This window comes from Martes martes (genome assembly GCF_963455335.1).
Source record: "Martes martes genome assembly, chromosome: 5".
NCBI classification, from domain to species: domain Eukaryota; kingdom Metazoa; phylum Chordata; class Mammalia; order Carnivora; family Mustelidae; genus Martes; species Martes martes.
In genome coordinates this window covers 88,178,452-88,201,493 of record NC_137892.1, presented here as the reverse complement: position 1 = coordinate 88,201,493, position 23,042 = coordinate 88,178,452, and the positions used below count along the sequence as shown (strand labels likewise).

Sequence of the window (23,042 nt, the reverse complement as noted above, 5' to 3'; positions counted from 1 at the left end):
GTATGCGTCTTTTCACACTGGTTTCTTTCACTAAGCAATATGCATTTAAATTTCCTCCATGTCTTTTCTGGGTTGAAAACTCACTTCTTTTATCAAATATTTTAAATACAAAAAGATGAAATTTTAAACACCTAACAGCAAATTGCAACATATATATATCTTGTTTGGTACCCGATTTAACAAAGTATCTCTAAGAAGATATTTTAAAAAGATAATTGGGGGAAATTCAATACTTGCTATTTGCTATTATGAAATTATTACCATTGCTAGATGTGATAACTGATTTGAGGTTATGTTAAAAATGCCCTTATCTGTTAGGAAATAAAATAAAAACGTTGATACATTCACATGAAGAAATTTTCCAACCATTTTTGGAGATTTTCGTGTGGCCCAAATGCGTCAAATTTTAGGGAAATGTTAAGTGAGAGTGGTGCAAGAGAAATACAGGAGTAAGAACAGTATTTCACATCCATGCGAATGTTAATTGAGTACTGAGCTTTCCCTGAGTTTGTATAGTTTTCTGTTTCTCTTGAGCACGAAGATGGTAACCTGGCCACCACCCAGACGCACACATGCCCAACCTCTAAATAAAAACTGGAACCTGCCTACTCAAAGCCTTCTTTCATCCTGGGACTGAAGTTACTCCCTTTCAGTTTCTCAAGTTGGTGTTTTCCAATTTAAAAAATGCCCCTTTGATCTGTAAGAAAACTGGAATGGAAATGCCATGGTCGCTATGGGTGCAATGAAAAAGTCTTTGGAAATACAGATAAAAGGTTGAGACACCACATGAAAATACTCCATTTAGATTGGCATCTGTCTAAAAAGAGTAGGATGTTAATGTTCGGGATAAAATAAACACTCGGAAAGGACGCGGGGTGGCGCTGCAGCATTAAAAGTAGAACGAAGAGAGAAAGCTGCCAGCCGGCGCTCCTTAACCCAGATGCTCTGCTAAAGAAACAAGCAGGAAGGGGAGGCTTTCTAAGGTGTTTCCAACGGGAAATCGGGACCCTAGGCGTCTCCACTTATGACAGTACCCACAAGATACTAGGTGATAGAGTCCGCCACGACGCGAGCTGAGATTGGGTCAAGTTTGCTGGGAGACCAGAAAGCGATGGAGGCCGGAGAGGGAAAAGAACGCTTTCTGAGACAAAGGCAAGTCTTGATATTCTTTGTTTTGCTGGGCATAGCTCAGGCTGCTTCTGAGCCTAGGCACTACTCAGTGGCTGAGGAAACGGAGAGTGGCTCTTTTGTGGCCAATTTGTTAAAAGACCTGGGGCTGGAGGTAAATGAGCTAGCTGCACGGGGGGCTCGAGTCATTTCCAAAGGGAAAAAAACGCGTTTGCATTTTGATAGGCAGACCGGGGATTTGTTGTTAAATGAGAAATTGGACCGGGAGGAGCTGTGCGGCCTTGCCGAGCCATGCGTGCTACCTTTCCAGGTGTTACTGGAAAATCCCTTGCAGTTTTTTCAGGCTGAGCTGCGGATTAGGGATATAAATGATCATTCCCCGGTGTTCCTAGACAAAGAAATAATTTTGAAAATTTCAGAAAGTGTCACTCCCGGAACTACTTTCCTGATAGAACGTGCCCAAGACTTAGATGTAGGAAGCAACAGTCTCCAAAGTTACACAGTCAGCCCCAATTCCCATTTCCATCTTAAATTACAAGACAGTCCTGACGGCATATTACCACAGCTGGTACTGGACAAAGCTCTGGATAGAGAGGAACAGGCTGAGATCAGGTTAACTCTCACAGCACTGGATGGCGGAACTCCACCCAGGACTGGCACTGCCTTGGTTCGCATCGAAGTCTTAGACATCAATGATAACGCCCCTGAGTTTGCAAAGCAGTTTTATAAGGTGCAGGTTCAGGAAAACAGCCCCATTGGATTCCCGGTTGCCATAGTCTCTGCTAGCGATTTGGACATTGGAACGTATGGAGAAATATCTTACGTATTTTCCCAAGCCTCTGAAGATATCCGCAAAACTTTTCAAATAAATGCAAAGTCAGGAGAACTCTTTTTAACACAGAAACTGGATTTCGAATCCACTCAGACTTACACATTAAATGTTCAGGCTACAGACGGTGGAGGACTTTCTGGAAGTTGCGTGGTGGTTGTCCAAGTGATGGATTTGAATGACAACCCTCCGGAACTGACTATGTCAACATTTATCGATCACATCCCAGAAAACTTGGAGGAGACCATAATTGCTGTATTTAGGGTTTCAGATCCTGACTCTGGAGACAATGGAAGAATGGTTTGCTCCATTCCAGATGATCTCCCTTTCTTCCTTAAACCTTCTGTTGAGAATTTTTACACCCTAGTGACAAACACAGCTTTGGACCGAGAGACAAGAGCCGAGTACAACATCACCATCACCGTCACCGACCTGGGGACCCCCAGGCTGAAAACCCAACTCAACCTAACGGTGACGGTGTCCGACGTCAACGACAACGCCCCGGCCTTCAGCCAGACGACCTACACCCTGCGCGTCCGCGAGAACAACAGCCCCGCCCTGCACATCGGCAGCGTGAGCGCCACCGACAGAGACGCGGGCGCCAACGCCCAGGTCACCTACTCGCTGCTGCCGCCCCACGACCCGCAGCTGCCGCTGGGCTCGCTGGTGTCCATCAACGCGGACAACGGGCAGCTGTTCGCGCTCAGGTCGCTGGATTTCGAGGCGCTGCAGGCGTTCGAGTTCCGCGTGCGCGCGGCCGACCGCGGCTCGCCGGCGCTCAGCAGCCAGGCGCTGGTGCGCGTGCTGGTGGCGGACGCCAACGACAACGCGCCGTTCGTGCTGTACCCGCTGCAGAACGGCTCGGCGCCCTGCACCGAGCTGGTGCCCCGGGCGGCCGAGGCGGGCTACCTGGTGGCCAAGGTGGTGGCGGTGGACGGCGACTCGGGCCAGAACGCCTGGCTGTCGTACCAGCTGCTCAAGGCCACGGAGCCCGGGCTGTTCGGCGTGTGGGCGCACAACGGCGAGGTGCGCACGGCGCGGCCGCTGAGCGAGCGCGACGCCGTCAAGCACAGGCTGCTGGTGCTGGTCCGGGACCACGGCGAGCCGCCGCTGTCGGCCAGCGTCACGCTGCACGTGCTGCTGGTGGACGGCTTCTCGCAGCCCTACCTGCCGCTGCCCGACGCGGCGGCGGCCGAGGCCCGCGCCGACCCGCTCACCGTCTACCTGGTGGTGGCCTTGGCGTCCGTGTCGTCGCTCTTCCTGTTCTCGGTGCTGGTGTTCGTGGCGGTGCGGCTGTGCAGGAGGAGCCGGGCGGCGTCGGGGGGCGGCTGCTCGGTGCCCGAGGGTCCGTTTCCGGGCCACCTGGTGGACGTCAGCGGCGCGGGGACCCTGTCCCACAGCTACCAGTATGAGGTGTGTCTGAGGGGAGGATCTGGGACCGGCGAGTTCAAGTTCCTCAAGCCAATTCTTCCCAGTTTCCTTGCTCTGGGTGAGGAGAGGATTAGTGAAGCAAACCCCAGTTTCAGGGATAATTTTGAATTCAATTAAGTATTAAATAATAAGGGTCTACTGAGCCTAGTCTCAGTTAATTTGTGGGAAGTTCTTTTTACTGCCTTGTCCACTGGGGTTCTTTTTATTTGGTAAGCAGCTATCCTGTTCCAACTTAGTGCATGTTACTGGTGTTTTTAAATGTGCTTTAAGGAATGCAAATTTCCTTTGTTTTCTTTTGTTTTCTTTTTGTTGCTTAGTCTCACTGTAACTTAATTCAACTTAAAGTGTGAAGGTAAATTTTTGTATTTTCGGAAATCTTTAACTTTTAATTTAGAGCACCTTTTTCCAAACTCACCTTCCACAGTCCCTAGGTGATTTTGCAGAACTTAAAATTTTAAACATTTTTAAATGTTTGCAATCGCTACATAAGCTTATTCTTTTTCCAACCCAGAATATTTGTGTTTGTATATTCTTTTAGACTAGTACAACTTTTATTGTTAATTCATATTGACTAAAACCATTAATATATGCATATTCATTAATAACAAAGCAACCTATCACATGTTTCTAAATATGTACTTCCTTAAAGTGTCCATAAATGAAGATTATGATTCCTTAGAGATTGTGACAACCTTGGCTGCTGGATTCTACAAACCATTCACATCAAAAGTGCTCGGTCAACCACTAATATTCTTAAATGTAGCTACATAAATAGCATGTTCAGTTGTTTTCAAAGCCATGCAATTCTTCATGCTATTAAATTTTTTTTCTTTAGGGCATCTGGGTGGCTCAGTGGGTTAAAGCCTCTGCCTTTGGCTCAGGTCATGATCCCAGGGTCCTGGGATCAAGCCCCACATCTGGCTCTCCGCTGAGCAGGGAGCCTGCTTCCTCCTCTCTCTCTGCCTGTCTCTCTGCCTACTTGTGATCTTTGTCTGTCAAATAAGTAAATAAAATCTTTAAAAAAATAAAATAATTTTTTTCTTTAAACATTTGCTCATTTTGGTTCCCCTTTAAAAGTTACCAGTTTTAGCAATTACAAACCATCTGTTAACTTTGAGCACATCCTTAAAATCAAAAAGATATGAGGAAATAAATCTAAGTCTTTGTCCTTGACTAAATTTTAGAAAGTTCAAATGTAGTTTGGCACTGCATTTTAAACAAAATTTGGAGCATTTATGATTCCATTGGAAATAAGCCTGTGTGGAAAAGATTTATCTTATTCTGGCTATATATATATATTTGCACTAGCTACTTTGGTCTTTCCCTTTTCAGTTCCCTAGGCTTTTCAAAGCTTTTTTTCCTTTTTAGGTTCTTGAATATGTTTGTCAATAACTCCCCATTTATTGTATGATTAGCACAGTAATTGGAGGATTATAGGTTCTCAATAAAAGTTTTGAATAAGTGGTTGAAAGAAAAGTGTCTTTATTTCATCTTGTGATATTTTGATATTTAAAGACACTGAAATACTCATAAAACAAAGTTTTGCTGGAATTAAATGCTCTCTGATGTATAAGGAATTACATATTATAATTTTTGGTTATTAATTGAACTGATCACTGTTACTGACAGATTATGCAGTTATCAGCCCCTCTTTCCTTCAATATATTTTTCTTTTCTCTCTTCCTAATTTGAGCTTCCTCTCCTGCCTTCTAGCTTAAGGAATATATATGGGGAAATTGTGTTTTTGATTTTATAATTTCAATTTCCTTGTATAATTCCCTAAATGATTCATCCAACTTTATTTCTTGCAGTTCAATTTCAGATCTATACATTAAAACACATGTTTAACTATTAATGTTCTTCAGCCTATATTTAAATTCTTGTATCATTTTGTTTATTTGCATGAGCTACACCATTAAAATTACAATATGAATTTTAAAGTCATCCTTTTGAGATTAGCAGTGTGGAGCACTGCTGATACTTAGTAGGATCTTGGGTAAATCACATAATTTCTGTTCCCCCAAAATGCTAATAGCTATTTCTATAGCTTGAAATTATGATCAAATAAGGTACTATAAAGATACAGAAGTATAATTGCTGGTACTTATAGTATTACTAGTAGTAAGAGTAATCCTAATAGGTGATCCTCCATGTTACATTCCTGATAATCGTGAAGATGCTAGACTAACCTCTTGATATTTGAGTTATATCACTTCTCTGCCTAAAACCTTGGAATATCTTCCTTTTATTCTTAGAATAAAATCCAAGCATCTGTTATTTGCCCACAGTTTATTTTTCCATCCTTCTATTCTCACTTATTCTTGAGACAGGAAGTTTTGGGTACACTGTCCTTTTATTATCTAGAATAGCTATACTTTACTGTTGCAGGCCTTTACACATCAGTTTCTCATATATGTTTTCTTCCCATTTTACAGTCTTAGTCTGTAAGACTTAGCCTGTAAGACAAACATCTTATTCTTCATCTTCCAGATTAAGTGGCACAACTTTGATGAAACGTTTTCACCAACCACCCATTGAGTCAGGTCCTCCTATCGCATGCTTTCAGTGCATTCAGTACACTTCCTATATAGCACTTTTCACAGTTTGTTTGAACATAAAGTCTGTTCACCCCATTAGATGGAAAACTATAAGATATATAGACATGATTTGCCTCGTTACCACTGTATGCCTAACTTCTACAAACTCAACGTATTTCCACAGATAAAATACAATTATACAGATGAAACAGTTAATATAGTTTACATAGATGAAACCAGCAATTGTAAAATTACTGTGAAATAAGAGGAGAAATATCTGTGTTCCTTGAGTGATTGTGAAGATTTGAAAGGAACTGGGCATTTGTGGCCTCTGACTATGACATGACCTATTATAATTTTTCATCACCTTGCATGAAGCCATATTTTCATAGCACTTTTTCCTGATTATAAATGTAACTCATTCATGGAAACTTTACAAAATCTGGAAAATAAGAGAAAAATGCAAGTAGGCTATGAAGCATATCATCATTTAGAATTTAGAGCAAAATCCTTTAAAGTTTATGAGTAATAATTGCAGATAGGAAGGAAGAGTAGCTCTAACAGCGAAATCATATAAATCAGCAAAAACGTAAATGAGGACTCTTATCAAAGACAGTGGGTTCTTTTTAAAGAACGCATTTCATTTCCCTAGGTTGTGTTTTTTTTAAACTCATTTAACACAAGAACCTCCTCCAGTAGCATCAAATGGGCTGCTCCCTTTATCAAGGGGAATAAGCAATTAAAAAATCAAAACACCCATCCACCGGGTCTCCGGCCCCAACATAGCACCTTCTCTAAGATTTTTAAGCTACCAGTGAACGCATGGTGGCGCTGTTGACTAAGACGGCGAATTAAACCACGGGCATTGTGCGCACTCTGTAAGGCACGTAAACTAGGGGGTTGAGAGTCTGGGCAGATTTTAAGCAAGCAAATTTGAGCCTTGGAAAGGATTATTCGCTAGACTTTCTTCAAAGGTTGGAAGGCAAAAGACTGCGTTTGTTAGCACTGCCGGACGCTTAGTTTGGCAATATCTCCGGGAAGAACGTGGCCGAAAACACAATGGAGGCCAGAGGGGAGCGCTTTCTTAGACAAAGGCAAGTCCTATTTCTCTTTGTTTTTCTGGGTGGGTCTCTGACTAAGTCTGAGTCAAGACGCTACTCTGTGGTTGAAGAAACAGAGAGGGGCTATTTAATAGCCAACCTAGCAAAGGATTTAGGGCTAGGGGTAGGGGAACTGGCTGTGAGGGGAGCCCAAGTTGTGTCTAAAGGGAACAAACAGCATTTTCAGCTCAACCATCAGACCGGCGATTTGCTCCTGCATGAGAAATTGGACCGGGAAGAGCTATGCGGCCACACGGAGCCATGTTTACTGCACTTTCAGATATTACTGCAAAACCCTTTGCAGTTTATTACAAATGAGGTTCAGGTCGTAGATGTAAACGACCATTCTCCGGTATTCTTTGAAAATGAAATGCAGCTGAAACTCTTAGAAAACACGCCACCAGGAACCGTAATTCCTTTGGAAAATGCTGAGGACTTGGATGTGGGAAGAAACAGTCTCCAAAACTACACAATCGCTCCTAATTCCCATTTCCATGTTCTCACACGCAATCGTAGGGATGGAAGAAAGTACCCACAACTAGTGCTGGACAAAGCGCTAGACCGTGAGGAGCAGCCAGAGCTCGTTTTGACCCTCACCGCGCTAGATGGGGGCTCTCCACCCCGGTCGGGGATCGCCCAGATCCACATCCTGGTCTTAGACATAAATGACAACGCCCCAGAATTTACACAGTCACTCTATGAGGTTCAAATTCTAGAGAACAGTCCCATTAACTCTGTTATTGTCACTGTCTCAGCTTCTGACTTAGATACAGGAAATTTTGGGACAGTAGCATATGCGTTTTTCCATGCTTCTGAAGAAATTCGCAAAACTTTTCAGTTAAATTCAATTACTGGTGATATCCAACTAGTCAAATATTTGAATTATGAGGTTATGAATACTTACGAAGTGGACATAGAAGCCAAGGATGGCGGGGGCCTTTCAGGAAAAACCACAGTGATAGTTCAGGTGGTTGATGTGAATGACAACCCACCAGAACTGACCTTGTCCTCAATTACCAGCCCTATCCCTGAGAACTCGCCAGAGACTGTGGTGGCTGTTTTCAGTGTTTCAGATCCTGACTCTGGAGACAATGGAAGAATTATGTGCTCCATCGAGAACAATCTCCCCTTCGTCCTGAAACCATCAGTAGAGAATTTTTACACCCTACTGTCAAAAGGAGCACTAGACAGAGAGAGCCAGGCCGAGTACAACATCACCATCACCGTCACCGACCTGGGGACTCCCAGGCTGAAAACCCAGCACAACCTAACGGTGACGGTGTCCGACGTCAACGACAACGCCCCGGCCTTCAGCCAGACGACCTACACCCTGCGCGTCCGCGAGAACAACAGCCCCGCCCTGCACATCGGCAGCGTGAGCGCCACCGACAGAGACGCGGGCGCCAACGCCCAGGTCACCTACTCGCTGCTGCCGCCCCACGACCCGCAGCTGCCGCTGGGCTCGCTGGTGTCCATCAACGCGGACAACGGGCAGCTGTTCGCGCTCAGGTCGCTGGATTTCGAGGCGCTGCAGGCGTTCGAGTTCCGCGTGCGCGCGGCCGACCGCGGCTCGCCGGCGCTCAGCAGCCAGGCGCTGGTGCGCGTGCTGGTGGCGGACGCCAACGACAACGCGCCGTTCGTGCTGTACCCGCTGCAGAACGGCTCGGCGCCCTGCACCGAGCTGGTGCCCCGGGCGGCCGAGGCGGGCTACCTGGTGGCCAAGGTGGTGGCGGTGGACGGCGACTCGGGCCAGAACGCCTGGCTGTCGTACCAGCTGCTCAAGGCCACGGAGCCCGGGCTGTTCGGCGTGTGGGCGCACAACGGCGAGGTGCGCACGGCGCGGCCGCTGAGCGAGCGCGACGCCGTCAAGCACAGGCTGCTGGTGCTGGTCCGGGACCACGGCGAGCCGCCGCTGTCGGCCAGCGTCACGCTGCACGTGCTGCTGGTGGACGGCTTCTCGCAGCCCTACCTGCCGCTGCCCGACGCGGCGGCGGCCGAGGCCCGCGCCGACCCGCTCACCGTCTACCTGGTGGTGGCCTTGGCGTCCGTGTCGTCGCTCTTCCTGTTCTCGGTGCTGGTGTTCGTGGCGGTGCGGCTGTGCAGGAGGAGCCGGGCGGCGTCGGGGGGCGGCTGCTCGGTGCCCGAGGGTCCGTTTCCGGGCCACCTGGTGGACGTCAGCGGCGCGGGGACCCTGTCCCACAGCTACCAGTATGAGGTGTGTCTGACGGGAGGTACAGGGACCAATGAATTCAAGTTCCTCAAGCCCATTTTTCCCAATGGTCTGGTTCAAGATACTGAGTGAGACTTCAGCAAAGCTCCAATTTTAAGGATAGTTTAGGTTTCATTTACAGAATAGTGAAAAAAATATTTGTTTGGCTATGGTTGTTTTCTTTTGGAATCAAGAATCTAGTTGATATAACATTTTGTTTATATATTGATTTTACTTTGTGTTGTTAATCCTTGCATATTCTTCGTTCATCTGCTTCCTTTCTTACTAAGGCAGTCTTACTGCCTCCTTTCCTTTTTCTAATAGGTGAGCAAAAATACTTTTCATTTTGGTTTAATGAAGATTTCTAACAGGTTTGCTTTAAGGAACTCATCTCAAATTCTATATCTAGAGCAATGTAGATAGAGTTGCACACTAGTAATCTTATAATTTACCCTGTATAATACAGTCAGACATTGTTCTTTACAGCATACTTAAAGCAGCTTTGTAGTTAATGAAGTTTGTGGATTGTTAAAAATTTGTTTTCCATAAGATGTACCTTCTTTAAGGTACAATATGCTTTTAAGGACATAGTAGTAGTCAAGTGAAAGTAATATATTTAGTTCACTGTTTTGACATTGGCAATTAATATTTCAAAATTATATGCATTTGCACTGACAAAAGTGCACACAAAATATAAGCTATAAGTCAAATTACTCTTGGAATTGCCTAGAGTATTTTCATGATGACTGAAGAAAAAAAATTAAGTGTAGAGCATTTTGAACAACAGATTGTGCCTTTCCATTTTGCATGAAAACTTTGTTTAGTGAAGCATCTGATGTGATGACAATTTAGTTTGTAAATTCTGAGATATAAATGTTATCAACCCAAAAGTCATTTTTTAAAGATTTTATTTTTTTATTTATTTGAGAGCGAGAGAGTGGGAGAGGGGCAGAAGGAGAGAGAGAGAAAGAGAATCTCAAGCAGACTTCAGCTCAGCAGGGAGAAGGAGGTGGGGCTCCATCTCAGGATCCTGAGATCATAACTTGAGGGGAAACCAAGTCCTGGGCTCAACAGGTTGAGCCACCCAGGGGGTCCCAGCCTAAGCATCATTTTTTAATTTTTTTTTTAAAGATTTTATTTATTTATTTGACAGACAGAGATCACAAGCAGGCAGAGAGAGAGGAGGAGGCAGGCTCCCTGCTGAGCAGAGAGCCCGATGTGGGGCTGATTCCAGGACCCTGAGATCATGACCTGAGCCGAAGGCAGAGGCTTAACGCACTGAGCCACCCAGGTGCCCCCATTTTTAAAATTTTTCAAGAAAGCACATGCATATATGATCTCTAAATGCATTATGGTAAAAGTGGTGTCCCATCCAATCCTACTTTTAAAATTAATATCTAGGGAGGCCTGGGGGGCCCAGTCAGTTAAGGCACTGACTGTTGACTTTTAGTTTGAAATTTTAATTTCTTTGCTTGAAGTGTTAAAAAAAGTAGATTGTGAATGTCAATTACTCAATTACCAGTGGTTAAAACTAGTGAAGTAAGTAAGTTAGTATACCTTTTATAAATCTTTCTTAGTCCTTAAATATGGCTTTTCTTATAAATGAGGACTTTAAAAATGTCAAAGTTTTTGTATATCCCACTACTTTTATTCTCTATGTATACTTGCTCTTCAGAGTAGTTTCCTATATATTTTAAAGCTAGAAATCTGTTAGTTGTAATTCTGAGTTACTTTTACATCTAATGCTGATATTCTTAGCCAATAGTTTGGTTGAACATAGATTTTTAAAGATTTTTTTTTTATTTGACAGACAGAGATTACAAGTAGGCAGAGAGGCAGGCAGAGAGAGAGGAGGAAGCAGGCTCCCTACTGAGCAGAGAGCCCGATGCAGGGCTCGATCCCAGGACCCTGGGATCATGACCTGAGCCGAAGGCAGAGGCCTTAACCCACTGAGCCACCCAGGTGCCCCTGAACATAGATTTTTTAATTTAAACTCATTTTCCTTCTGTTCTTCTAGTATTCAACACTGTTGATAAAAAAGTATGAAATCAGTATAATTGTCATTCTTTTATCTGTAAACTTCTTTACTCTATTTCTTAAAAAGTAATTTCTATGCCCAGCATGGGGCTCTAACTCAGGACCCAAGTACCAACTGAGTCAGCCCTATGCCCCTTCTTTACTCTTTTAGATTTTTTTTCTTTATTCTTGACATTCTGGTACTTGCTAGGTCCCAGCCTGAGATCTACACAATATATTGATTTGTTTGTTTGTTTGTTTCAGGAACTTTAGGTTTTTTTAAACTTGTATTTGGTCAGCTTTCACAACAACTTGTTTTTTTTTTTTAATTTTAAAAATATTTTATTTATTTATTAGAGAGAGAGAGAGCATGAGAGGGGAGAAGGTCAGAGGGAGAAGCAGACTCCCCACGGAGCTGGGAGCCCGATTCAGGACTCGATCCCGGGACTCCTGAGTCATGACCTGAGCCAAAGGCAGTGGCTTAACCAGCTGAGCCACCCAGGCGCCCAACAACTTGTTTTTTTATTCACAATTGTTATTTCCTTCTTTTTTGTTTGAGGAAGTTAAATGTCATTTACTCAAGTTCTTTCCATATTGTTCTGAATCTCCGTTTCTTATGTATACATTCTTTTATCCGTTGAGTCCATTTTTCATTCTGTTAGTCATCCTCATTTGCTTGGTGATATTTTATTGACAACTCATCCCCTTTGGAGGTCTCCCTCATACCAGTACTGGTTTTGGTAGTCTTGTGGAAGAGAGGAAGGAATCTCAGGGTGGGGTCCAGCCCCAGACTCTACAAGTCTAAGCCTTAATTAAGAAGCTTAGCTCAGCTCTGTCACACACAAGATAGAAGTTTGAGGCCAATACCTAATGATGCGTTTGATCTGTGTCCCAGTCTTCTTCAGATGGTCCTGCTCTGCATTTGCTCCATGAGGCAAATTCATAGAGAAGGTCACCCTCTGCCTCTTGTTTGTCCTGGTAATGGCTGAGACTGTAGACAGAGGAGCTAATGGAGACATTTTTTACTTTCTAATCTGCAGAGTAAACAAGCTGGTTCTGAGGAAAATTGAGTTGTAACTGAAGTAACTGATACATGGGGATTATCTACAGGAAAAAAATAAGGTCTTGATTAATATATATGACAGTGTTGCACATGGTAGTGCTGGATGACCAAGAAGATTTGCTGCAAAGCTATCTTGTGTTATGCACTGAGCTGGTGCCACACAGAACAAGGTGGTAACCTGGATGTCAATCTGAGTACAGTTCTATTTTGTCAATGATCCAAAGCTTCATGGTACTTGATGTTTAACATGTGGGCCCACAGCTTTGAAGTATGGAGCACTGAAACATATCTAAGCTTCAAAGTCATAGGCACAGCCAGGCACAAACCATTGCTATTATTAAAGACTAGATGTCACCTCTGTTTGACATGGTCTAGGACCTATCCCAGCTTAACCTGTCATTCACTGAACCTCCACAGATGTCTACTCAGCTGACAGTTTCTCTGTTCTCTTGATCACTGAGTTGACTCAGCCATCTTCCTCTTTCAGTGTTCTGCTCTTGTTCAGTGATATGGACGATGAACAGGAAACCCTCAGTGGACTGCTGCTCATAAGGCCTTTTTTTTTTTTTTTAGCATTTGGGGGATATCAACATCATTTGGACTTCATTACAGAACTATTAATGTGAGAGGTTTCTGACTGGAATGTCAGAGACTAATGGGTTCAGATTGCTGAAGTCAGTTATCTCCAGGTAATAAGGATTATCTATGAGGAAGAGCTTTGATGAGAAACTCAACTTCTAAAACAATTGATGGTTTATTAAAAAAATCAAAATTGTGTTGTCTAAATATTGTCATTTTAATTGCCTAAATTGTTTTAATCTTTGGGCAAATGGATTTTTTCATGCTAAATGTCTTATCCTATTCAAGATTTAATCAGTAATCAAAAACTTTCCAAGAAAACTTTTTTTAAAAACTTTTAAAGGCCCAGAACTAGAATTCTACTGAAGTTTAAGGGGCGCCTGGATGGCTCAGTGGGTTAATCCTCTGCCTTTGGCTCAGGTCAGGATCTCAGGGTCCTGGGGTTGATCCCTGCATTGCACTGGGTTCTCTGCTTAGCAGGGAGCCTGCTTCCCCCTCTCTCTCTGCCTGCCTCTTTGTCTGCTTGGAATCTCTCTCTCTCTCTCTGTGTGTCAGATAAATAAATAAAATCTTTTTTAAAAAAATTAACACCACGGGCTCCTGGGTGGCTCAGTCGTTAAGCGTCTGCCTTCAGCTCAAGGCATGATCCCAGGGTTCTGAGATCCAGCCCCGCATTGGGCTCCCTGCTGGGCGGGAAGCCTGCTTCTCCTTCTCCCACTCCTCCTGCTTGTGTTCCCTCTCTCACTGTGTCTCTCTCTGTCAAATGAATAAATAAAGTCTTAAAAAAATTAATACCAGTCTTTCACAAATCCAATTATAAAAAGAGGAGCAGGGACCATTTCCCAGTTCATTCTGTGGGGCCCGTATTATCATGATGCTAGAACCAGATAAAGATAATACAAGAAAAGAAAACTAAATACCATATCCCTTATGAATACAGATGCAAAAATTCTCAACAAAATATTAGCAAACTAACTCCAGCAACATATAAAAAGGATTATACAGGGACATCTGGGTGACTCAGTTGGTTAAGCATCTGCCTTTGGCTAAGGTTATAACTGATCCCAGGGTCCTGGGATCAAGTCCCACATCAGGCTCCCTGCTCAGCTGGACGCCTGCTTCTCTCACTGCGTGCTGTTCCCTCTGCTTGTGCTCACTCTCTCCCTGTATCTCTCAATCAAATAAATAAAATCTTCTTAAAAAAGCTTAAAAAAAAGATTATACCATGACCAGGTAGAATTCATCCTAGAAATTAAAGGTTGGTTTAGTGCAATACACCCTATTACCATCTCAATTTACACAGAAAAAACACTTTACAAATTCCAATACCTTTTCATGATAAGAATACTCAATAAACTAGGAAGAATAAGGAATATCCTCAGCCTGATAAAGGATAACTACAAAAACCCACAGCTAACTTCATATTGAATGGTGAAAGACTTTGTCCCTAAGATGAAAAACAAACAAGGATATCTCCTCACTGCTTTATTTAATATTGTACTAAAAATGTAGCCAGGGCAATTAGGTGAGAAAAAGAAAATAGTTCAGATTGGAAATGAAGAAGTTAAAGTATATTTGTGGATGACAACATCTTGCATAAAGAAAATCCTAAGGAGGGGTGCCTGGGTGTCTCAGTTGGTTGACATCCAACTATTGATTTCAGCTCAGGTCGTGATCTCAGGGTCCTGGTACACAGCCCACGTAGGGCTCCTGGCTCAGTGGAGAGTCTGCTTCCTCTCTTTTTCTCCTTCCACCCCTCTCCCACCCCTATCCCTGCTTATGCACACTCTCTCTAAATAAATAAATAATCTTTAAAAATCAATTTTATTTCTATACATTAGCATTGGCAAATGCAAAACTGAAATGAAAACAATTCCATTTATCATAGCATCAAAAAGAATAAAATGCTTAGGAAAACAATTAACAAAATAAGTGCAAGACTTTACACTGAGCACAACAAAACAGCACTGAAAAAAATTAAAGAAGACCTAAGTAAATGGAAAGTGTTCATGGATTGGAAGACTCACTATTGTTAAGATGGTGATGCCTCCCAAATTGGTCTACTGGTTCAATGCAATCCTTATCAGAAACCCAGCAGGCTTTTTGTTGTTGTTGTTATTGTTGTTTTACAGAAATTGGTATATTGACCTTAAAATTCATATGGAAATGCAAGGGACTCTGAGAAGCAAAAACAATCTTGAAAAAGGACAACAGAGTTAGAAGACTCATACTTCCTGAGTTGAAAGATGTATTATAAGTTAGACATTAGGGACGCCTGGGTGGCTCAGTTGGTTAAGCCGCTGCCTTCAGCTCGGGTCATGATCCCAGGGTTCTGGGATCGAGTCCCACATCGGGCTCCTTGCTCAGCGGGGAGCCTGCTTCTCTCGCTGCCTCCGCCTGCCTCTCTGCCTGCTTGTGTGTACTCTCTCTCTGACAAATAAATAAATAAAATCTTTAAAAAAAAATAAGTTAGACATTAGATTTTGAACATTTTGATACATTAAACATACAAATACTATCTTTTTATTTAGTACATACTACAAGGAATTAACAGAAATTATCTTAGATTCCATCATAAATTTCTCAAGCCAAATTCTCATTATTCAGGTTATCTCCTTTCAAAAATTACATTTCAATAAATGTGATTTTATTTCCTTATTTATTTATTTATTTGAGAGAGAGCATGAGCATGTGACTGTGATGGGGGAAGGGCAGAGGGAGAGAGGAAGGGGTGGAGAGAATCTTAAGCAGGCTGCACACTCAGCATGGAGCCCAGTGCTGGGCTCAATCTCAGACCCTGAGATCAGGACCCGAGCCAAAATCAAGAGTGGATGCTTACCGACTGAGCCACCCACGTGCCCCAATAAATGTGATTTCTAAAAATATCTTCAAGGTTTAGTTTGGAATTTTAACTGATATTAAATTTTAGTTTGCTTTTACCAGTGAGCAGTATTGTTTGCTTTATAGTTACTTCACTCAAATGGCCAGCCTGAGGTACCTAATTTATCTATCTAGTAGAAGATCTCAAAATGTATAAGAATTTCTAACAAAATCCATAAACCATCAATAGTAACCAATTATTAATGTTAGCTTAATATTTTGAGATAATACTACTGAAGTGTGATTTAAGAAACTAAAAATACTAGTTAAAATCTAATTCCTATTTTACCAATTAATCTCTCTCAACAATTAATGTTTAATTTCCTTCTACTCTCCCCCTTCATGTTAAGAACAAAACAGCTCTCAAATTCTCATGAAGTTTTAAAAAAAGATTCCCTTACTTTTTTCTAAACAAGTGAGAGTATTCCAAACTTCAGAGTATGGATTTTGTATTTTGAACTTTCGGCCTACTTGTATTCAAATTCCTTTAAAAATGATTTTTATCTTCAAGGAAATTTAAAGTTCTGTACTCTCTCAGGGAGGAATCAAAACTTCTTCTTTCTCTTTGTATATTCAACATGGAAAGAATACTTTAAATGTCGTGTTTCAGATCTGATGAAAATTGTGTAAATTGTTGTAATATGAATCCTTCAGAATGAATAATGCAACTCTCCTGACTGGAATAGAATGGTTTTTCAGGTGATTATCCTTGATATCATTAACTCCTCCTCCATGCAGATAAAGCATACTAGATTTTTTTCTAAGTTTAGCAGTTTTTTTTTTGGGGGGGGAATATTCATGAGGTAAGACTTCCCTCTTAGGTTGTCTTTCTTGCTTTTAACTTTATACCCTAATAACATTTCAAAAGATCCATACATAGATATCTTTTCCTCCAATAATCAAGGCTACAAGGAATCCATAGTATATGTCACTCTTATTTTTTTTTTTACCTATTAATGATCTCAACAAAACACTACTAGTTTCCCTTCTACTTTCTAAGTTTTTTAAGTACCTCTTTTTGCTGGTATCTATTGCTAAATGAAGACAGACCATTTTAAAGATTCTTATATTAAGTGCAAACTTGAACACAAATACATCACCTATGATATATCTGGAACCAAGACAAGGCTGAAGTTTGGATCTAAATTATGTAAAAAGTTGTTCACTTCTCCAGTTCCACTTATGTGGATAAGAGAATAGATTCTGGAGCCAAACTGTAACAGTGTGAATCATAGCTCTGCCATTTCATATAGTGAGTGATTATGGGCAGGTGATTTAAACTCTCTATGCCTCAATTTCTTCATCTATAAAATGTGGCTAATAAGAGTGTCCACCTTGTAGGATTGTTGGGGGATAAATGAATTAATATGTGTAAATGCTTAAAGTAATTATCTAGCGTGTAGTTGCACGTATGTGTTAATATTATCTAAATTTCATTTGCTTTGGATTGACAAAGAACTGAAAAGAGCTGATATGCAACACTATTTCAATGTCAACATACAGGAATAAGTAAACAAAATATAGTTTGAGTTTTGTTCTGAACATTTTAACTTGAATCTAACTAGAGGTTGGTTATTATATTGTAAACAGTTGCTCTTTGTTTTGTCCAGAGTATTTGTTTTCCATTTATATCTAAAATAATATTTTTGCCTTTTTCTTTTATCATTTTAAAATTTCATTTACTAGTCATATATATTGTATTCTCCTCTGATTTGCCTTAAATTAAAAGAATTCTGAAGTGTATTAATGTTACTATTGCCATTGCTAGAACTAGAATCAAAGTAAATTTAATTGCATAGTACTTGGCACGTGTCATACTCTGAGAATTCTATGTTTATTTTCAGACATGTTCATGCCTGAACATATGATCTGGGAATAATCTTCTTATATAAATGGAAACATGATCATTAGAATGGATTTATTTATTTATTCATTTGACATTTTTGAGTGAGTACCATAATCCAAGTTCCTTTCAAGAATTTTTTCTAATACTTTCTGTCACTCTCAGTACTTAAGTATTAACATGCTTTTAAAATAATTCATTCGGGGCACCTGGGTGGCTCAGTGGGTTAAGCCTCTGCCTTCAGCTCAGGTCATGATCTCAGGGTCCTGGGATCAAGCCCCACATTGGGCTCTCTGCTCAGCGGGGAGCCTGCTTCCCCCTCTCTCTCTGCCTGTCTCTCTGTCTGTCAAATAAATAAATAAAATCTTTTAAAAAATTAAAAAAAATAAAATAATTCATTCAACATGAATTCTAATTTATTGAGTTAATTAAGTAATTAAATGGCAAGATATTTAAGGAGGGAAAACCCCATATGTGCCAAGATAAATGGTATTCCACTCAATATACTAATTGTAACTGATAAACTGCTTAAGTGTATCTCAGTTAACTTACTATATCAAGGAACTCACAAGAGCAGCACACTGTGCTGGAATCCTTTTTATAAATAAGTCTCTCCTCTTTATGATATGTAATAGACAAGGCCTGAGGCACCCCTTGCTCAAAGATTAAAATGCTTTAAATCAGGGCTTCTTAATTTGGCCCAAATCAGCTGGTAGAAGAATATGGTATCTGGGATACAAAGGAGGAATGTAGTAAGAAGTAAATTAATTATTGAATAGAGATATCTATCTAGCTAAATAGGTTTAAGCTTAAAGCCTTTACCGTAACAATTTTTTTTATTTTTTCACTCACTTGATTTTGTCTTTATATTATTCTGATAATAGTCAAGTAATCAAGTCCTGTCACCCTCTGAGCTTCAGTTTCCTTATCTGTAAAACCCCTTTCATTTCTTATCCAGGCCTAAGATTCTGACTCTAATACTGTTTGATTTCCTTTTAAATTTAATGTGGGTTCATACTGTGAAAGGACTCAACAAAGCAAGATGCCTCTTCCTTCAACTATACTATTTTTAACAGCAGCATAGGGACATAGAAACTTTCCTTTGAAAAATAAGGTCTCCCTGAGACCACGTGACACCATACACCCTAACAAACTTTTGCATGATCATAAATTCCCCACATACTTGGAAATAAGCAAGGATTAACTATTATGAATTATAATTTTATAAGAATTTATCTCCCCTGGTTAGATTACATAAAGGGGAAGTAGAGTTCTTTGAAGTTCACTGATTAGAGTGTGGGGAGACCAGGGTTTCCTCTTGTTTTGTGCTCACAATTACTCTAGCTCATTCAATATAATGTGTAACCTTACAAATTATGCAATTTAATGGAATAAAAAAGTTTGTAAAAGTTCTATACACTTTAAAAAATAACTTACATTTGGACACTTCCAAAATATGCTTTGACTAGAGAATATTAATTCCTCAATCAAGACGCAGGGTGGCGCTGCAGGCTAAGATTGTGAATAAAGAACCCTAAAAAGCTCCCGTATTCCTTTGTTACAAAAAGGAATCAAAAATACACGCGAGAGGCTTTGCCAGCCGTGCTGGGTTACCAGCGAGTTTGGGATGCAATATACTAAACGAATTTAAGATTAAAGGCAACTTTGTGCGGACTCCACCAAACAAGAAGTCAGAATTTAATATCTCCAGTCTTCGTGGTTCCTAGGAGGGATTGGATGTAAGCACCGGGTCTCCCAACATGGAGACGCTAGAGAGAATTCAACCAAACAGGCAAGTGATGGCCTTTATTTTGATGGTGTTCTTGTCTCAGGCTCGCGCTGAGCCTATGCGTTATTCTGTGATGGAAGAAACAGAGAGTGGCTCCTTTGTAGCCCATCTGACCAAGGATCTGGGCCTGGGAATTGGGGAACTGGCCGCCCGGTCCGCCCGGGTGGTGTCTGACGATGACAAGCAGCGCTTGCAGCTGGATCGTCAGACCGGAGATTTGCTTTTGAGGGAGAAACTAGACCGGGAAGAGCTATGTGGCCCTGTTGAACCGTGTGTACTGCATTTCCAAATGTTCCTTGAAATGCCGGTTCAATTTTTTGAAGGAGAGTTATCAATCCAGGACGTTAATGACCACTCCCCAGCATTCCCGACTAGGGAAATGCTCTTGAAAATACTGGAAAACAGCCAGCCAGGGACTCTGTTTCCATTGAAACTAGCTCAGGATTTGGATGTGGGCAGCAATGGTCTTCAAAAATACACTCTCAGCCCCAATTCTCATTTTCATGTACTAACTCGGAATCATAGTGAGGGCAAGAAATACGCAGATTTGGTGCTGGACAAAGCGCTGGATCGAGAGGAGCAGTCTGAGTTCAGCTTAACCCTCACAGCACTGGATGGTGGGTCTCCGCCTAAGTCTGGCACCATGACAGTGCGAATCCTAATCATAGACGTCAATGACAATGCTCCAGAGTTTGTGCACACCCCATATGAGGTGCAGGTCTTGGAAAACAGCCCCCTAGGCTCCCCAGTACTTAGTGTCTCAGCTAGAGATATAGATGCCGGAAACTTCGGGAGTGTTTCATATAGCTTGTTCCAAGCATCAGATGAAATTAAACAAACTTTCTCAATAAATGAAGTCACAGGAGAAATCCGATTGACAAAGAAACTGGATTTTGAACAAATTAAATCTTACCACGTGGAAATTGAGGCTATAGACGGAGGAGGCCTTTCTGGAAAAGGCACTGTAGTCATAGATGTGGTGGATGTGAACGACAACGCCCCTGAACTTACCATAACTTCACTCACCAACTCCGTCCCAGAAAATGCGCAGGAGACTGTAGTCTCTGTCTTCAGAATTCGGGATCGAGACTCTGGAGACAATGGGAAGATGATTTGCTCTATTCCAGATAATCTGCCGTTCCTTCTGAAACCGACTTTCAAGAATTTCTACACCCTAGTAACAGAGAGGCCCCTCGACAGAGAGAGCCAGGCCGAGTACAACATCACCATCACCGTCACCGACCTGGGGACCCCCAGGCTGAAAACCCAGCACAACCTAACGGTGACGGTGTCCGACGTCAACGACAACGCCCCGGCCTTCAGCCAGACGACCTACACCCTGCGCGTCCGCGAGAACAACAGCCCCGCCCTGCACATCGGCAGCGTGAGCGCCACCGACAGAGACGCGGGCGCCAACGCCCAGGTCACCTACTCGCTGCTGCCGCCCCACGACCCGCAGCTGCCGCTGGGCTCGCTGGTGTCCATCAACGCGGACAACGGGCAGCTGTTCGCGCTCAGGTCGCTGGATTTCGAGGCGCTGCAGGCGTTCGAGTTCCGCGTGCGCGCGGCCGACCGCGGCTCGCCGGCGCTCAGCAGCCAGGCGCTGGTGCGCGTGCTGGTGGCGGACGCCAACGACAACGCGCCGTTCGTGCTGTACCCGCTGCAGAACGGCTCGGCGCCCTGCACCGAGCTGGTGCCCCGGGCGGCCGAGGCGGGCTACCTGGTGGCCAAGGTGGTGGCGGTGGACGGCGACTCGGGCCAGAACGCCTGGCTGTCGTACCAGCTGCTCAAGGCCACGGAGCCCGGGCTGTTCGGCGTGTGGGCGCACAACGGCGAGGTGCGCACGGCGCGGCCGCTGAGCGAGCGCGACGCCGTCAAGCACAGGCTGCTGGTGCTGGTCCGGGACCACGGCGAGCCGCCGCTGTCGGCCAGCGTCACGCTGCACGTGCTGCTGGTGGACGGCTTCTCGCAGCCCTACCTGCCGCTGCCCGACGCGGCGGCGGCCGAGGCCCGCGCCGACCCGCTCACCGTCTACCTGGTGGTGGCCTTGGCGTCCGTGTCGTCGCTCTTCCTGTTCTCGGTGCTGGTGTTCGTGGCGGTGCGGCTGTGCAGGAGGAGCCGGGCGGCGTCGGGGGGCGGCTGCTCGGTGCCCGAGGGCCCGTTTCCGGGCCACCTGGTGGACGTCAGCGGCGCGGGGACCCTGTCCCACAGCTACCAGTATGAGGTGTGTCTGAGGGGAGGATCTGGGACCGGTGAGTTCAAGTTCTTGAAGCCAATATTTCCCAACCTCTTGATTGAGGACACTGAGAGAGAAATTGAAGACAACCCCAACTGCAGGAATAGCTTTGTATTCAGTTAATGAGTGTATTTGGTCAAGTCAGCTTCTCCTTAATTTTGGCAAACCTAACTTCCATTGCAATGCCTTTCTTCTAAGAAATTTTGTTTTCTAAATTTGTATGACATCTCTATTCCAAACTAATCATGTCCCTGATTGTACTAAATCTTCCTCCTTTTATTAATATTTATTGAACTTAGCATTTTCAGTTACACTGGTTATGGAGTATGTATATTTTCCATATTTGACTTTCTCTAAGTGATAATCTTTCCATGACTATGAATTAACTCAAGTAGTTTAAGAAGAATTTTTTATTTAAATCAACTCCTTATTGTCTTAAAGCTTTTATGTAATTGTGCATTTCTATATATTTGTGGTATTTGTCTTTACCATTAGCTTTGTCTTTAGAGTGTTTGAAATTCTTTTAGCTACCTAGGCCTTTTTGACTGTTCTGCAGGCTATGCCCCCTGAAGAGCCGTGAGCATACAACTTAACTTACTTGTTTCTCTGAAACTGTACATAAACATGCACTTTGAGTAAAATATTAAAACACCAAAATTGTGACTTCCTATTGGGAACACCATACGTGCTAGGATTTTAAAAATTTATTTGATTGCTACTTACCTAGCACACTGTATGTGTTCCATAAATACTAATATTAAATTTAAAATTATTATCATTTATAAGTAATAATTTTCTGAAAATCTTCTATAATTTGGCACCATGCTCACTAACAAAAACTAAGTCACTGCTTGGTAAAATCCTTTAAAACAATTTCAGAACCTTAAATAAACCATAAATTGTTTCATAGGATTCAAGATATGAAGGACATCATATCTTCCTTGTCCTTGCTTTTGCCCTATAAATAGAAGTTCAAGTGAAATTTAGTGTATACATTTGTTTTGGTTTCCTTGCAGCTTCTCCCCACCTTTCAAAAGAGTCAGAAAATTTTTTCTGAGTTTTGATTATTCTATTCAGGCCTTTTCAAGGTTTTTGGGTGATAGGAGATTTTCACTTTAAATTACTTTGCAGACATGGACATCCTTCATCAACAAAATAATGTTTTATTTTTGATGTCCCAGTTATCTTCTGTTCAGTATAGCTTTGAGGTATTTTATGCAAATTTACTTTATCAATTATGTTAAACTTTCATTTATAAGAAATAAGCATTATTTTGTCATTTTGGACAATCGAATAGAAATAGGAAGTAAATAAGGAATGAACTTATCTGAATTACAGTTGTTTTATGTTGTGTTCGGTAAGCAAAATAAGCTGATCATGTGGTTTCCAGCTAAACCTATAT

At 42.4% G+C, this 23,042-nt stretch overlaps 2 protein-coding genes across 2 annotated transcripts in view; both read left to right on the top strand.

The window, feature by feature from the left end:
* Window positions 1-1,111: 1,111 nt before the first annotated feature.
* The window catches only part of LOC308343808 (protocadherin beta-7-like), a gene marked incomplete at both ends in the record, with an annotated part of 58,809 nt that continues 36,878 nt past the window's right edge, over window positions 1,112-23,042 (top strand). Inside the window, one exon of the mRNA XM_080804982.1 lies at window positions 1,112-1,438. Coding sequence (XP_080661108.1) covers window positions 1,112-1,438 — 327 coding nt within the window. The remainder of the gene's footprint in view (window positions 1,439-23,042) is intronic.
* On the top strand, window positions 6,985-21,763 carry LOC308342616 (uncharacterized protein; the record flags this gene model as incomplete). Its single annotated transcript, XM_080803210.1, has 3 exons — window positions 6,985-9,323; window positions 19,184-19,235; window positions 19,343-21,763. 3 exons carry the CDS (start codon window positions 6,985-6,987, stop codon window positions 21,761-21,763), a joined length of 4,812 nt encoding a protein of 1,603 aa, XP_080659336.1.